The following is a 17,830-nucleotide window of genomic DNA, read 5'->3' on the forward strand; positions in this document are numbered from 1 at the left end:
CAGTTTGTTAGGAATTTGGAAACACTGTGGAGGAGTTACATGCAAATCATAATCAGTTTGGTAAAAAGGGGTGAAAGAAGGGCTCAAAAGAAATGCTATCACTGTGCAGGGAGTATCAGTAAGCCAGGATGACCTGTAAAAAAAAACTCTGAACCCAGTTGTGAAGTTTAACAGATCCAAGGACTAAAATCACCACTCGCACTCACGACGACACAAAACATAACGCTATTGCAACCAAAAAATGTAATCAAGAGGTATATTCAGTATTCTAGCATGATCAAATCTTCAGTATTTCTTCACAAAACACAAATGGTTAAAATCAGCTATTAAGTTTTTTTTTTTTTTTTTTTTTTTTGCGTCCAATCAAGGTCCCACGGGGATCTTCTGTAAAATAAAACAAGACACCAACTTGCCCTTTTTGGGCTTTGTTAACATGGTTAAAAAATGAGGGAACAATCCAGCAAGTGTTGATTTCATATTCCTTTTTCGGGGTGTCTTTAGCCTTCCAAGGATAATTGTTGAGGGATTCTGTTAAGGTTAGGGAAACTGGCCTCAGGTTAGCTGAGTCAATCGACACAGTCTGGCCAGGGAGATAAAAGGGTTTCCCTGGCTTATCAGCCATTGAATCGTGACTCACAGGGATAACTGGCAAGAGTGGTGAGGCCTTTGGACAGAAGGTGCTAAATGAGGATCTGTTTTTCCTTTGTTGTGAGCTTTCTAATACATCCACCCTTCACCGCCCCCACCCCGCTCACTTGGGAGGGGCGAAGACATCATTTTTCCAATGGCTTGGATAGCCATTGAGGTTCCCTGGGAGAGGCCCCAGGACCTGGGGTTTTGCTTTCCTCCAGATCCCTGAGTTTTTGTTCTGGCCACCAATTAACTAATTTCTCTAACTTGACAGTGGCTAATCCATTCATCAGATCTCGTGGAACACCCTTTAGCCAGCCCAGTGTCCAGAGACAATGACGTTTATGATCAATATTTCGCCTACCAGTTTTTACTGGCAACGAGACCCTGCCAGTCCCACTGAGCTTTGGGCTAGGTGGCCTGGGGGCAAGGCTGACCGCTGCAAGTCTTATTCCCCTAGGCTCAAATTTACTGGAGGAAGAAACCACTGGCCCATATTTTCTCCCATAGTTAATTAACTCTTGGGCAACCTCCCCCCATGTCCATACTTTGAATCCTGACTGCAGATGGTTGGGGGTTACTGTTCCTTCCAACGCTGCCCGGACTCTCTCTCCCTGAGGCATTGCCTGTATTTTTCCTTGCAGTTGTATACCTATAGGTTTTAACGACTCTGGAAGCCCCCTAATTAGGGTGGTCATCCTTTCAGGATCGACAGGCATCATCATAGGTGACTCATGGTGTGGCTGCAGCTTTCTATCATACATCATTTGGAGACAAGCAGCTTTTTGAACACTTTCTACTAACTGATCAACTGTTCCAGTAATAGCAAGAGGATCTCCCCTTTCTAAAAGGTTGAGACCACCTGCCCAATAGGCAGCCCTCTGTGTTAAGGACCAGGGTGCACGATTGTTGCCAGTAGTTAAAAATACTCCTGGTCCCCAGTAACCTTCTGCTTCCTTTTCTGTTAGCAGAATCTGGTCTCCACCAGTGAGGCTAACCCTCCATACATACTCTGTTTCAGATTCGTTTGGAGAGCGGCTAAAATCTTTTTTCAATTTTGCTAGTTCAGTGGATGAGAAGGGAATTTCCTTAACGTTCATCTGAGGATCTAGATCCTCACCGTTATCGAATGTATATTCAGTTTTTATCAAAGGGCGCAATGGGGCTATTGACATTTCTAATTTATCTAGCCTTTCCTTCATTCCTTGCAGTTCCTCCTGAGGAAACGTTTTTTCTTGAGGCAGACTAGTATTGTCGGCATGCTTAGAGGTTAACAGTTCCTTAAAAGGCATTTGCAACAAAGCCGAATTGTGTTTCTCTCTTTCTAATTGTTCCTCAAGGTTCACTATTTGATTCTGCAAAGTTTTTACCAGTTCTTGTGTTACTTTAACTGATTCCTGTAGTGCTTGTATAGTTTGGGTTTCTGCCGAATGCTTTTCCTCTCGGAACTCCACGGCAGCTTTTAAAGCAGCCCCGAGTACGGCACAAATAAACGACTTTCCTTTTCCAGCTCGTGTACGAGCCTCATTTTGTAAAACACGAATACGATCCGAAACACTCTGCAAGTTATACCAGTTCTGTCGTGCCCAATCCACACCTGATGAAGAGGGTCGAGCACCATGTTTTTCTAAAAGATCAAATAGTACGTCTTCACTTTTCATGGTGGCAATGCTGTCACTCATTTTTCAATACGCTGAAAGATCTACACTTAGAGAGGGAGAGGTATACGTATTCAAAAGCTCAGGTAACTCCTCACCTCCCCCCAGGGAGGCACACAACACCTACTAAAGAAATGCAAATGCTCCAATCACTCTTCCCTTTCTCTGAGGGAAGCACACAAAAGAGTTCAAATTTCACACTTAAGTTACAAGATACTTAAATCACAAAATGCAGAAAGGGTCTTCTCGAGGAGGCACACACGTAATCAAAATTAATTCATACGTCCTCGAGAGGTATACACATAAAAAGTAAAGTTTCAGAATATGGAGCGGTCTTCCTGGAGAAGGACTCACGTTTAAATTTTCAAAAATATCGCTCCATGCAACTCCAGGAGGTACACACAAAGTTTCAGACTATAACTGGAAGGACAACACTCTCACGGTGGGGTATCCTGTCCGTGACGCCATTAAATAAAATGTCTCGCTCCGATTTACAGGAGGGAGAGGAGGTTCTTTTAATATCTATATCCCCGGCGTGAGATTAAGAAACAACGGTTCAAATGTTGGTCCGACCAGTTTATTACAGGTGTTAATTAGGGAGATGGTGAAGGGGAGGACGGACGCTATTATGAATTAGGATAATGGGGAAGGGAAGGAGGGCGATAGAAAAGGTAAGAAAGAAGAAGCAAAGAGTCTTTATAGGAAGCAAGAGGGACATAGTCACCACCATGGATCCAGCGAGGTTAGTAGTTCAGTCATTGATCTTCAATAGCGGTGGGTCATCGGGCGTTGTTGTTCTGTTGACAATGGTGATGGCGACGACCATGGTGATGATGGCTCCTTTTCAATGCTTTCAAAGTGGTCGAGTCAGCTGTCTTTGGAGTGGCAGCTCAAATCCAAAGTGGTTGAGTCAGCTCTCCTTGGAGTGGCAGCTTCTGGCTCTGGGATCTTAGCGGAAACTCCTTTGTTCCTATCTTCCTGGCCTTGCCAGCAGATAAGAGGGAGCAGGGAGGCGCCAACTTGTATCTTGCCTTCACAGGATACAATGGCATCATCCCCCAGTTTCCCATAGCAAGCTGGAGTTATTTAGTCACAGGACAGATCTTCCGCCAGTAAACACTCCTAAGCACTATCTTCTGGAGGCAAACAGCTAGAATTGTCCACACAGCAACACCCATCACTCATCTCCTAGACAAGTCAGTCTTATCACAAGAAATATCTCAGAAAGCAAGCTTTGAGTCAAAAAACAAAGAAGGATTCTCACACCACCCCGTGGCTCAAAGCTTGCTTGAAATCAAGCATAAGTGGCCCTCCATGGTGGTGAGGAAAAGAAAAGGGAGAAAATAAAACCAGCAAAGAAGCAGGAGGGAAGGAGGAGGGGGAAGAAGGGGAAGCTAATCGTTACACAATTACTACAAAAGATTTCTTGGGCTTGGTTACAAATGTTGCCCTGATCTGTTGGACCTTTTCATCATCAGTTGAAGTGGTTACAAAGTACATGGAGGATACAACTCGTTGAATAAGTTGAATGAAACATGGAATCATACAAGGTACAAACATAAGAGTTGCAACAACACACAGTAGATAAAATAGGATACATTTCACCCACGGGCCTCCTGGAAGCCAGGATAAGAAGTCAAAGTCTAGGCCCTTCCAGGTTTGGATGGGAACATAAGCTATTTTCCGAATACCCTGGGCAATTTGCTTAACAACTTTACCATTATCATCAATCTTTAGACAACAATTAGAGTCATTCGATTTGCCACAGACACCACCCAGTGACTCTTCAGGAGTGGTAACACAAATGTTATAATGAATAAAAGGTAGAAAGTGAAAAGAGACAACCATTCATTTGGCAATAACTATACATTTAACAATAACCAATAATAATAAATAAGTAAAACAAATAGAGCTATTTGTGTCAGCTGCTTTCCCCACCCAGGAACTCCCAGTGTAAGCCAGGATCCAGATGGGAATTCTTTAGTAGAGGTTGTGGTATTATGAATAGCCATACAATATTACACTTCAGTTAATTCACCAAAAGCATAATGTTTTCTAAGATGATTTAGCGTCATGAGAACTCTCCATGTGAGCATTTCCAAAGCAATTCAAATGTTGAGAGATATAAATACTAGTTTGACAAATACAAGTATTATTACAGCGTACAGAACATTTCACAGGATTGTGTGTGTAGGATACCCCTACAGTATAAACCATCAAAGAGGGGTAATCCCAGAAACATATGCATCTCTTATCAAAACTTAGGTACTTTCCAACAACCATGTTTTGGATGGAACTCCTGGACTAGTGTGACACGGAAAAGCATCAGTGCAAAAGGATTTATGATAGATTTCTTTTGCGCCCACATCTAACACATATTAGATGGGTCTCTTGATTCATTTCCCAGTTTGTTAGGAATTTGGAAACACTGTGGAGGAGTTACATGCAAATCATAATCAGTTTGGTAAAAAGGGGTGAAAGAAGGGCTCAAAAGAAATGCTATCACTGTGCAGGGAGTATCAGTAAGCCAGGATGACCTGTAAAAAAAAACTCTGAACCCAGTTGTGAAGTTTAACAGATCCAAGGACTAAAATCACCACTCGCACTCACGACGACACAAAACATAACGCTATTGCAACCAAAAAATGTAATCAAGAGGTATATTCAGTATTCTAGCATGATCAAATCTTCAGTATTTCTTCACAAAACACAAATGGTTAAAATCAGCTATTAAGTTTTTTTTTTTTTTTTTTTTTTTTTTGCGTCCAATCAAGGTCCCACGGGGATCTTCTGTAAAATAAAACAAGACACCAACTTGCCCTTTTTGGGCTTTGTTAACATGGTTAAAAAATGAGGGAACAATCCAGCAAGTGTTGATTTCATATTCCTTTTTCGGGGTGTCTTTAGCCTTCCAAGGATAATTGTTGAGGGATTCTGTTAAGGTTAGGGAAACTGGCCTCAGGTTAGCTGAGTCAATCGACACAGTCTGGCCAGGGAGATAAAAGGGTTTCCCTGGCTTATCAGCCATTGAATCGTGACTCACAGGGATAACTGGCAAGAGTGGTGAGGCCTTTGGACAGAAGGTGCTAAATGAGGATCTGTTTTTCCTTTGTTGTGAGCTTTCTAATACATCCACCCTTCACCGCCCCCACCCCGCTCACTTGGGAGGGGCGAAGACATCATTTTTCCAATGGCTTGGATAGCCATTGAGGTTCCCTGGGAGAGGCCCCAGGACCTGGGGTTTTGCTTTCCTCCAGATCCCTGAGTTTTTGTTCTGGCCACCAATTAACTAATTTCTCTAACTTGACAGTGGCTAATCCATTCATCAGATCTCGTGGAACACCCTTTAGCCAGCCCAGTGTCCAGAGACAATGACGTTTATGATCAATATTTCGCCTACCAGTTTTTACTGGCAACGAGACCCTGCCAGTCCCACTGAGCTTTGGGCTAGGTGGCCTGGGGGCAAGGCTGACCGCTGCAAGTCTTATTCCCCTAGGCTCAAATTTACTGGAGGAAGAAACCACTGGCCCATATTTTCTCCCATAGTTAATTAACTCTTGGGCAACCTCCCCCCATGTCCATACTTTGAATCCTGACTGCAGATGGTTGGGGGTTACTGTTCCTTCCAACGCTGCCCGGACTCTCTCTCCCTGAGGCATTGCCTGTATTTTTCCTTGCAGTTGTATACCTATAGGTTTTAACGACTCTGGAAGCCCCCTAATTAGGGTGGTCATCCTTTCAGGATCGACAGGCATCATCATAGGTGACTCATGGTGTGGCTGCAGCTTTCTATCATACATCATTTGGAGACAAGCAGCTTTTTGAACACTTTCTACTAACTGATCAACTGTTCCAGTAATAGCAAGAGGATCTCCCCTTTCTAAAAGGTTGAGACCACCTGCCCAATAGGCAGCCCTCTGTGTTAAGGACCAGGGTGCACGATTGTTGCCAGTAGTTAAAAATACTCCTGGTCCCCAGTAACCTTCTGCTTCCTTTTCTGTTAGCAGAATCTGGTCTCCACCAGTGAGGCTAACCCTCCATACATACTCTGTTTCAGATTCGTTTGGAGAGCGGCTAAAATCTTTTTTCAATTTTGCTAGTTCAGTGGATGAGAAGGGAATTTCCTTAACGTTCATCTGAGGATCTAGATCCTCACCGTTATCGAATGTATATTCAGTTTTTATCAAAGGGCGCAATGGGGCTATTGGCATTTCTAATTTATCTAGCCTTTCCTTCATTCCTTGCAGTTCCTCCTGAGGAAACGTTTTTTCTTGAGGCAGACTAGTATTGTCGGCATGCTTAGAGGTTAACAGTTCCTTAAAAGGCATTTGCAACAAAGCCGAATTGTGTTTCTCTCTTTCTAATTGTTCCTCAAGGTTCACTATTTGATTCTGCAAAGTTTTTACCAGTTCTTGTGTTACTTTAACTGATTCCTGTAGTGCTTGTATAGTTTGGGTTTCTGCCGAATGCTTTTCCTCTCGGAACTCCACGGCAGCTTTTAAAGCAGCCCCGAGTACGGCACAAATAAACGACTTTCCTTTTCCAGCTCGTGTACGAGCCTCATTTTGTAAAACACGAATACGATCCGAAACACTCTGCAAGTTATACCAGTTCTGTCGTGCCCAATCCACACCTGATGAAGAGGGTCGAGCACCATGTTTTTCTAAAAGATCAAATAGTACGTCTTCACTTTTCATGGTGGCAATGCTGTCACTCATTTTTCAATACGCTGAAAGATCTACACTTAGAGAGGGAGAGGTATACGTATTCAAAAGCTCAGGTAACTCCTCACCTCCCCCCAGGGAGGCACACAACACCTACTAAAGAAATGCAAATGCTCCAATCACTCTTCCCTTTCTCTGAGGGAAGCACACAAAAGAGTTCAAATTTCACACTTAAGTTACAAGATACTTAAATCACAAAATGCAGAAAGGGTCTTCTCGAGGAGGCACACACGTAATCAAAATTAATTCATACGTCCTCGAGAGGTATACACATAAAAAGTAAAGTTTCAGAATATGGAGCGGTCTTCCTGGAGAAGGACTCACGTTTAAATTTTCAAAAATATCGCTCCATGCAACTCCAGGAGGTACACACAAAGTTTCAGACTATAACTGGAAGGACAACACTCTCACGGTGGGGTATCCTGTCCGTGACGCCATTAAATAAAATGTCTCGCTCCGATTTACAGGAGGGAGAGGAGGTTCTTTTAATATCTATATCCCCGGCGTGAGATTAAGAAACAACGGTTCAAATGTTGGTCCGACCAGTTTATTACAGGTGTTAATTAGGGAGATGGTGAAGGGGAGGACGGACGCTATTATGAATTAGGATAATGGGGAAGGGAAGGAGGGCGATAGAAAAGGTAAGAAAGAAGAAGCAAAGAGTCTTTATAGGAAGCAAGAGGGACATAGTCACCACCATGGATCCAGCGAGGTTAGTAGTTCAGTCATTGATCTTCAATAGCGGTGGGTCATCGGGCGTTGTTGTTCTGTTGACAATGGTGATGGCGACGACCATGGTGATGATGGCTCCTTTTCAATGCTTTCAAAGTGGTCGAGTCAGCTGTCTTTGGAGTGGCAGCTCAAATCCAAAGTGGTTGAGTCAGCTCTCCTTGGAGTGGCAGCTTCTGGCTCTGGGATCTTAGCGGAAACTCCTTTGTTCCTATCTTCCTGGCCTTGCCAGCAGATAAGAGGGAGCAGGGAGGCGCCAACTTGTATCTTGCCTTCACAGGATACAATGGCATCATCCCCCAGTTTCCCATAGCAAGCTGGAGTTATTTAGTCACAGGACAGATCTTCCGCCAGTAAACACTCCTAAGCACTATCTTCTGGAGGCAAACAGCTAGAATTGTCCACACAGCAACACCCATCACTCATCTCCTAGACAAGTCAGTCTTATCACAAGAAATATCTCAGAAAGCAAGCTTTGAGTCAAAAAACAAAGAAGGATTCTCACATACATGCAAGGTCAATTTTATTCGTTCAACTACCTGTCTTTTATTAGATGATTACATGCTTAATTCTTAAAGAAAGTGTCTAGTTTGACATTTGAAGGCCATGTAATAGAAAAAAATACAAGGGATTATCATTTTAACCATAATTCTTTGAATTAATACTTTTTTTTTTCTGCTAATATTGCTACAAATCTCCTCCAGACTCCCATTTCACTACATGTACTCTGCTGCTCTGAGGACGAGTTCTAATGATCTCAGTTCAGTAGACATTGTTTTGGATCAATTCCACATCTTTAACTCAGTACCTAATTTGAGCTGAAATCTGGGCATCTCCCTAAAAAAAACTTTAAGATGTCTTCATTTATGTAATTTATAAAAAATACTGCTTTAAAGTCACTGATAAGAGATCAACTTAAAAAACAGATCCATTTGTAGAAATGCAAATTGCCATCACATAACAGTGACCTGAATTTTATTTGGGATCCCATACACTGATAAAAACTCTATTTGCTTCTAGTAACAATTTTGCTCAAGCCACAGAGTGAAGGAACAAGCATGAAATGAAGACTATATAGTGATGTTTTCTCCTGATCTAACTCTAATTTTCCATCAGTGCTTGCTTTATGTCTGTCTCTAGACCCAGAAAAAGTAATCTGCAACAATCACTGCTCCTCATTTTACATTATTTTGGCATAGCTGCCATTTTACTTTCCAGAAATGGATCATAAATGTGGCCATACAAATGAGATAAATGACTCGTGCTCATTTTCTGCAGCATACAGGATTATCACACAGATGATTTATTATGGGAACAATAACTAATAAAATGTCTTCTATCCAAATTAAACTAAGTCAAATTAATATTTCAATAACCCACAACTCCCAATTTATAAATTATACCAAATTATAATAGGGCAACAAGACTTAAGTTTAAAACAATTCATTACATTATCAACGTGATAATTTCTTGTGTAGGGATGCAAAAATCCATTAGTGTGTTCTGCTGGTCTGTAAACAGCATTTCAAAATAAAATTAAGCACTACATTAGCATGTTATGAAAGATTTCTTATTTTGATTAATGCCAGCCCTGGAATGGTGACATTAATCTAGCATATATGAACATGTTCCACAGCCAGAAAATGGTCATTCATAAAACTTGATTAAACATGCTTTCCAAAATGAAATATTAAGAAATGCATGTGGAGTTAGCACTTTTACAAAATCATGAAAATAATTGGAAAAATTGTAATTACTCTGGACAACAAACAACTCTTCTCTACACTTCTTTGACCAGTTTTTTCTCAAGTACAAGGCAAGCCAACATCAATCGTTTCTCTTGAGACATGTACATCCCTTTGAGAGCAGATCCAGATTTAATTTGCAGAAGAGGAAAGCCGCACTACCAGTGATGAATCAACCTGCAGGAGAAAGCTTCAGCAGGACAGATTCAGCTGCTGTCTTTGGATTAGATTTATGTCTGTAGCACAGTTTGAAGACAACAGTAGAAACAACACAGTAATACAGCTGCAGTAGATAGTATTGCATAGGAAGAATGTGTTTTTCTTAGGACACCTCTTTTCTGTTATTTTCTAGAATTATAACAAAGGTATGTTTACGTGATTACAACTAATTACATGATCACAATCAAAAAGAAAACAGAGCAGAAGAAGAAAAAATTCCAATTTCTGCTTTATATTATCCAGAAATAAGACAGAAACCAGATACTGACTTTCCTTCTTTACCTAGCAATTCTGTTTTCTTTTATTTTGAAGAAAAAAGGCACTTTGCCTAAAACTACCAAAAATTTAAGTTTCTTATTTTCAAAAGGAAAGTAGCAGTCACTAAATGAGAGGTGTGAAGTAGACTTTTGAGGTCAGATATCCAGAGATTAGAACATATGTTCTACTCATCTGAGTCTGTGTTTCTTGTAATCTTCTGAACTTCAGACAAGTCTAGGCATTCATCTACAAATTTTGCTAGGGAAAAAAAAAAAAAAATTTGCAACAACATTTGAACAGAAGATTTAATAATTAGCTATATATTAAATTCTAAGTCTTCTCTTTCACTTCATTTTTTTTTTTTCCAAAGTTATCATGGGTATTGATATAAAAATGCATATAGAATTCTCATCTCCTGTCTTTTTGTATATAATATATATGAATCAATCCCAGAAAACATTACTGTGGATATTTTAATTACCAATATAAATACTGAATCACTTTTTGAATCCTCCTAAGTTCTTGGCCTTGTTGTGGTACCACTCTATGTGGTACCTTGTTGCAACAAATTCCATGGGTTAATTATGTATTACACAAAAACCCATTTATGTCAAATTTATATCTTTTGCATGAAAATCATTTTAAATTGACATTACAGGCTCCTTACCCTTACAATTAATGGTAGCAACTTTTATTAGGTGTCTACTTTCTGTTTTGATTTGATTAAAACTTCCTGAAGATTTCTCTATATTTAATATCAGTCAGCTTAAGTGCTATCTGCAGAAAAAAAGAAAAAAAAAAAGAAGAAATTCTAGAGGTGCTGATCAACTTAATTAAAGAACTTCAAGATTTTATATCATAATAAAACTCAATATGTGAAAATAAAAATGAGAACATTAAAAGGGGAAAAATATGTTCTCGAGAAGAAATTAAATAAACTGTCATCCATCAAGAACCAGAATAAGAGGATAAGAGTTTTTGAACACCAGAAGTCAAATCTTTTAAGTGCTCCCTAATGACAGCTAATGGCATTAAAAAGCCTCTTAGAAACGTATTTCAGAAAACTGTTCTAAATGCAACAATTTTCTTTAAATTCAAAACACTTCAATAACCAGAAGTTACAAAGCCTTTTGTATTTGCATACATATGAAAACATTCTGCCCCTGTAAAAGCCAAGCACCACTGTCTATCAGTGTCTGCAACGCAAAAGCTCTTTCCTCTTGTGACCTTAGCGCACACTCTCACCCTTGCATTGAGCAGGGAGGTGCTGCAGTATTATGGCAGCAGGGGAGGCATTCTCCCACCACACAAGAGCAACAGACTGCACATCAGCTGATGAGGGCAGCTGAGTAATGAAAAACTGAATTTAAATTTGGAGAGGCAGCCAGCTCTCAGAGGTCAACCTGTATCCTGCAGCATGATGTTATCCAGTGTGACAGTTAGCTGGCCCCACCACCAATGATATCATTCAGTAGAAACTAGTTTTAGAAATACTGAACTCATTTAGAACAGTTTTCAAAGAGATGTCACGCTACCTAGTCTCTTCCACAGCCTCAGACCAAATGGGAAAATGATACTCAATGATATTGTACAAAGGGATGGTGTTTAATGAGTTGTCTACACAGGTGTATTCTATGGAAGTATCTGACAGAATAGCGTATGAATCTAAGATCAATTGGATGTGTGTGTAAGTTAGCACTATTTCAGAATACCAACTAGTTGATTCTATCATTTTCCTGTTCTTCAAGCTAACTGCACTTAAAATAAAAATAAAACAAAAAACAAAACAAACAACAACAACAAAAAAAAACAGACTTTCTTTCTTATAACGTCAAACTGTGCCTGAAACCTTGATCTTTTTTCCCATGGCCGCAATGAAACTCTCCATTCTAAAAGGAAAGATACTCTGTAAGGACAGATGTTTTTTTCTTGCAGTATAAGCCTTTGTGCAGCACAGCCCAATAAAGCTAAAGCTCACAGAAAGTAGCAGCCTTTTCTTTCCTATAGCATGACTTATCTTAGATATAATTAGATATTGACATGATCATCAAGGCATTAGAGTAACATAAAATCATACAAACATGGCCAATGAGGGCAAAAAATCGAAAATTCAAAAGTAATGACTCAAGTCACATCACTCTGTGTGCTCCATCTAGGCTGCCTGCTGGTGGGCTGCAACCATTCGCCTGACAAAAAAACAAGCACATTAAGAAAAGATCCCTTCTAAGAAGCAAATGCCAAAGTTGGCTCATCCAAAGACAATGAGCACACGGTCAACAGTTCACAAGGAGCCACTTGACTTCTGACTATTTTCTGACTAAATTCTCAGGCTAGAAGCTATACCTGGAGGCCCACAGACTTCATTCTGCAGTCATTTAAACTTGAAGAGGTTTTTTTTTGCTTCAGTTGATGCGGGGGGGGAATGGCAAAGTAAATGAAACCATCAAGTTAGTGCAGACTCAAGAAGAGAACATCAGATAATATCATCTGTTTCATATATAGTCTGGTTATTGCCTCAGGAGTCTTAATGAGGCTATCTGCAGTCACAACATATTTGATAAGAGTTTGAGAACTGCAGATACACTTAAATACTGGCTCTGCATCAAAAACAACTTTGGTCTGCTTACCCAGAAGGAGACTCCAGTGTCCATGCTGAAAAGTATCTGATGCTAGTCTAATCTAAGTCAATATCTAGACTAGTTTATCTATTTTCATGTTGATTGCTATCAGTCTTTTACTCTGCTTACTTACCCAAAGTTTATCCAAACCCCAGGTTTTCAGTTTCATTTTATATTAAGAGATTCAGATAAGAAATTAATTGCAAGATAATGAGATACTTATAGTCAGTTAAATACTAATGAAAGCCTTACATGAAAGTAATTGTCACTATTTCTTTTTTTTTTTCCCTAAAAAAAAAGTAAATAAAAAAATAAAATATTGTTTTTGGAGTGTTTGTTTTCTTGTTCAAGTATCTATTCTGTGCATCGGTCCAAGATTTTACCAAGAGATGCACAGATTTGTCTTCTACAAGGTGTTCTCCTAAATATCAAGTATTATAAAGTGTCCTCAATTTTCTTAGTAACACTTCACAGAAAATTTCTCACACCTTTAAAGTGACAGAAGTAGAAAAATTGATATGATTGCCACTTAAAATATTTATCAATTCCTTCCAAGAATAAAAAATAAAAGAGAGAGACTTCTGAAAGAAAGGCAAAATCCATTCAAATACTATAGATTTGAGATTATTTCCTTTGAAATTGTTCATGAAGATATTCAAATGAACGGTGTTATACATTATACACCAATTACATATCCGACAACATTTCTCTTTTTCATCAATTACAAAAAATATTTACTAACAGTATATGTTACTCTCTGGCTTTATATGTCAAGGAGATAATAAATAGTAAAGCAGCAAAAGACTAATATTTTTAATACTCCATTTCTTGAATAGCTACAAATTTATTTCATTAAAAAAAAACAAACAAAACACTTTAAAAGATATGGTACTATCTTCAGACCAACAAAGAATAAGACAATAAGAAGTGAAACAATGTACATGTTTCTCAACAAACCACAAGTATATCCATAAAGAGCCAAAGTATTCTGAGAATTAACCTATTATATTGTTATCTATTTTATTTAATTATATTTGAGTGAAAGGACTGGATTTATTGCTATAGATTCCAGCCCAGAATCCAGCAACATTTTTACATTTATAGATCCTTTCTATTTGTAAGTGTATTTTAAAATTGATGTTTAAATTCACATTGATAAGAATACAGATTTGTAAGCCAGCAGAATCCCATCTAGTTCAAAATAATAAAGTACACTGCACCTCTGTAGAGTTAATTGACTGCTACATCTGGCATTTCTGAACTAACATAAAGATAAAAACAATCCCAAGACCAGTGTTCCTTACAACTGGTCTTTCCCTTTCAGCAATCTCTTTCAGTCAGCATTGATTTCACACGCATCAGTGTAGCAAAGGCTTACTCGAACAGAAGGCAGTTAGATTTGCTTTTCAGATTTGAACAAAGGAGAAATTTCTTTAAAAGCTCTTTCTGACCTGTCATAAACCCATGCAACTATGCTCCTATGCCAACGAACATACAGTGCTGTCAAGCTTTCCTTAATACAATTTAATCAAGAAACAAAAAGACTTGAAATGGGTCAGAGAAAGCTCCAAGTATGCTAAAATAGCCTTGAGGATCAAAGTTGCTCACTAGCATGGTAGAAAAAGATGCACGGTAGTAAAAGTTGTAGGTTTTTGTCAAAGATACCTCTATGCCCCTACTCCAGATTTCTTCCTACCAACCGACAGAGAAATTGTAAAGATTTATTATATTTCCCGGCTCGTGTATTTTCACATGTCCAATATTAAATGACTAAAATTTTGATTAGGTATTTTAGCGTTTTTCCAGCCATAGAAAGATAAGAAACCAAAAGCATAATGGAGCAAACATTAGATAGAATTCTTCGGAGCACACTGTTTTCCAAGAAATAATATTTAAATGCTTTTAAAAACAAAGAGTAAATAAATACTTTTCACATCCTCTTCCCTCACACAAAGCACTCTGGTAATAATCCAAAATGGAGACATGTGAAACTGTATCAACTGGAAAGGAGACAAAACCACCAACAAAAACAAAACAGACTAAAACACTCCTATACTTACATTCTCAGAATTACAGCAGTTGGGTGTTGACTGGATACATCTCCACTGCCATTAAAAAATGAGTGCCAAGTATGGCACAGATAAAAAATATTGACTTGATTCCTCCTTGCTACTGACAAATGAAGAAAGCATTGCCCATGTGACACTTCCAGATCACTACATCTGGGCACAAGCATAGAGAAGCCCAAAACAACCAAATTTCATCAGGAAATCCTGGTGTCAGTCTCTGATTTTCTTCAGTTCAACCACAGCTTCAACAGCCTCTAAAAGTTCACTTCCTTAGCATCTGGTTCTGCTTGGTGGACGAAAAAGACATCTAGCTTTAAATGATGAACTCACCAGTAGCACATTTACTTCAGGAAAGAGGCCAGGAAAAAGAAACTAGCTTTCTTCGTTTGTTTTCCCTGCAACTGGAATTCCTTTAATTGAATGTTTTAATGGGAGAATGCCTTACTCTCTTTAAAAGCCCTGAACAGTAAGGGATATAAAATTTAGTCTCATCTTAAAGTTGCCCTTTCCCTTTTTCTCCAAAGGGAAACTAAGAAGCGCACTTGATGTGTTGTGACAAACAAATTGCCCATCATTTTAATCAAGGTCCATTAAGAATTTTCAATAACATCTGTTTTCAAAATGTTGGCAGGGCTGGAACCAAATCACAGTGTCTCATATATAGTTTAAAGCTGCACCAAGCACTGACAGCAATGTACAGAAACATTTTTAAAAGTTCAATTGATTAAGTATTAGAATAAGAAAACTTTTGTGCTCATGTAAGTCAATGACATTTTCATGTAAAATGTTTATTAAGCATCCTTTTTGTTCATTTGCATTCAAAGACTTCAAATAAAATTGCAATAGTAATGTTTCTTCTAAATGATTCTCTTCTGTTATGACTTATTGTATCCTCTCTTGTATGCATATCTTACAATAAGGCCAACTTCTGTGAAAGTAATAAATGAAATGGTAAGGGAGTGACTCTCCCTCTCTTGTGATATTTCTTCTCCTCAGATTATAAGACAAAGACTTCAGCGAAATGCAATACACTGCTCATTTTTATGTGTAACTACTATCATAGTCATTTTAATGCAATCACATTATTTACCATCTGTTCTTTGTTTAGCCAAAATAGATTTTCTACATAGTTCATTTGGACACTTGAGACAAATAAGCTATTTATTCCTGTCAGTTTAATGTTTCAGCTTCTAGAATTTTAAAAAGAAAATATTTTCCACATGAAAATGTGCTCTCAGATATTCTCTAATGTAATATATTTCTGAATAATGGTAGCTTGTTTTATTGCCACCTTTTTAAAAAGGAATTAGTTAAATCCTTTGCTCTTTTTCAACATCTTCGATCTTAATGCAAGTGCTTTAAAGATGTTCAGTTGCATATTTCAAAATTAACTCTGACAAACAACTTCTACAAGTTGGCATGTGTCTTAGATTTGCTTACTTCAGAAGAGTAAATGTCCTTAAGGTGAAGTATTAATCACATTAAAGGAAAGTCAGGTCCAAAAACCACCCAAGACTCTATGACAGACTTTGAGATGTAGATGAAAAAAGAGAAGCATTAAAGAGCATTAAATTTGACAATGGCTTCCAAATTTTTTTTTTTTTTTTTTAATCTATGATTTTGCAATGGAAGTAGCAGCATGCAACGCAGCAGGAAATGAGACAGGGAGGAACTCAGTATTGGCACTTGTTAGGACCATGGCCAGGAGTGTGTGCAAACAGCAGGACAGAGCAATTATGTAAGATTTCCTAACAGAAATTCAGGACAATACTATTTTAAAGATGCAGTTGTGAGACTATCCTCTTTCAAAGAATAAAAATAAATGAAAATAACAGAAATAGCAAGGACTAACTACTAACGAAAAAACATTTTGCAGTATTTACCTTCTTAAGTTATTTCTGTTTTGGTACATGATGTAATTTCTAATTTATACTAAAATGTAATGCTATTTTCCAACCCATTATTTAACAGAACTAAGGCTTATTAAAATGTATATCATATTATACCATATTATGTCATCCTACAACATATATGGATGCTATATTATGGATATCCTACAGCATATATATGCAATCAAAGTCTTAGACCATGGGTGTCCAACCTTCCAGCTTGCCTGGGTCACACTTAATGAAAAGGAATTGTCAAAAGCTGTATCTACAAAGGTAGCTCCTAATTATTTCCATTGAAAATACAACAGGTACAAAGAACACAATAAGTTTATTTAATAGAGCAAATCTCAGCCACCACAATTAGCTATGCATTTTCACTAGTGACAAACAAGGAACTGCATGATGCACCCGTAAAATCTGCTCCAGATGAGATAATCTGCCATCACCACTACTGAAACATACCACTCACACCTCGCTGTGCACACATCCACTGTTTGGTCTCCATAAAAATTCAGCAAGTATCAATTAATGCCAATAGGTGCCATCTTTTCCACATGGAGGAATTCAGCTATATACCTTTGCCTCATATGCGCTTTCATGACAGACACTATTCTGACAGACTGCCCCTCTGCTGCCATCTCTCACACAGCAACAACATGTAACAAAAGGTTCAACCTCTACTGTCACACCACCAACATCTGCCTCTGACATCATGGGCCAACATAATAAAATAAGAGGCATTACTTTCAGAGCAGCGCTCAGATAATATAGTTAATGCATTTAAGAAACAGAGCTTATTTAAGTTTGAATGTTTGGTTTGATGGCAGTAGATGCAATTCTTAGTGAGATCTCAAGGTGTTTGGCAGAGATTTTTAATGTCATTTGACTCTTCCTGTGCTTCATCCTTGAAAACAGTTGTTCACAAACATATGTACTGCCAAAAAGTGGTGATATTTATAACACTTGACTGTGAGGTAAGAGGTATTTCTCTCTGGGAAGAGGGGGTTTATAGATATCTCGTAAAGAGACATGATCAAATTTTTTATTGCAACTCTCTACAATCCATTTGAAATGTGCAGGTAATGTATTTATGTTGACTGAAAATGGAGCTGCAAATAAACCAAAAAACTGATGAATCTTTTTTGCCATCTATAAACCAATTCATATATACAGAAAAGTTTAGTGCCACTCATGTTATGTATTAAAAGGAAGATTTGAATGCAAGATAACATCATTTTATAATCTGTATAATCAAGAAATACTGAGAATATAATGTCACTACAACAACAAA

At 38.3% G+C, this 17,830-nt stretch overlaps 2 protein-coding genes across 2 annotated transcripts; both read right to left on the minus strand.

Annotated features, from left to right (window-relative positions):
• Nucleotides 1-349: 349 nt before the first annotated feature.
• LOC149919853 (uncharacterized) lies at nucleotides 350-4,051 on the minus strand. The gene has a single exon (XM_090152386.1). The coding sequence runs from the start codon at nucleotides 2,310-2,312 to the stop codon at nucleotides 774-776; it is 1,539 nt and encodes a 512-aa protein (XP_090008512.1). The 5' UTR covers nucleotides 2,313-4,051; the 3' UTR covers nucleotides 350-773.
• On the minus strand, nucleotides 4,050-8,238 carry LOC149919854 (uncharacterized). Its single transcript, XM_090152381.1, has one exon. The coding sequence runs from the start codon at nucleotides 7,004-7,006 to the stop codon at nucleotides 5,468-5,470; it is 1,539 nt and encodes a 512-aa protein (XP_090008507.1). The 5' UTR covers nucleotides 7,007-8,238; the 3' UTR covers nucleotides 4,050-5,467.
• Nucleotides 8,239-17,830: the final 9,592 nt, after the last annotated feature.

The sequence above is a fragment of the Phasianus colchicus genome, chromosome 1, assembly GCF_987193195.1.
Source record: "Phasianus colchicus chromosome 1, bPhaCol1.hap1.1, whole genome shotgun sequence".
Taxonomy (NCBI): domain Eukaryota; kingdom Metazoa; phylum Chordata; class Aves; order Galliformes; family Phasianidae; genus Phasianus; species Phasianus colchicus.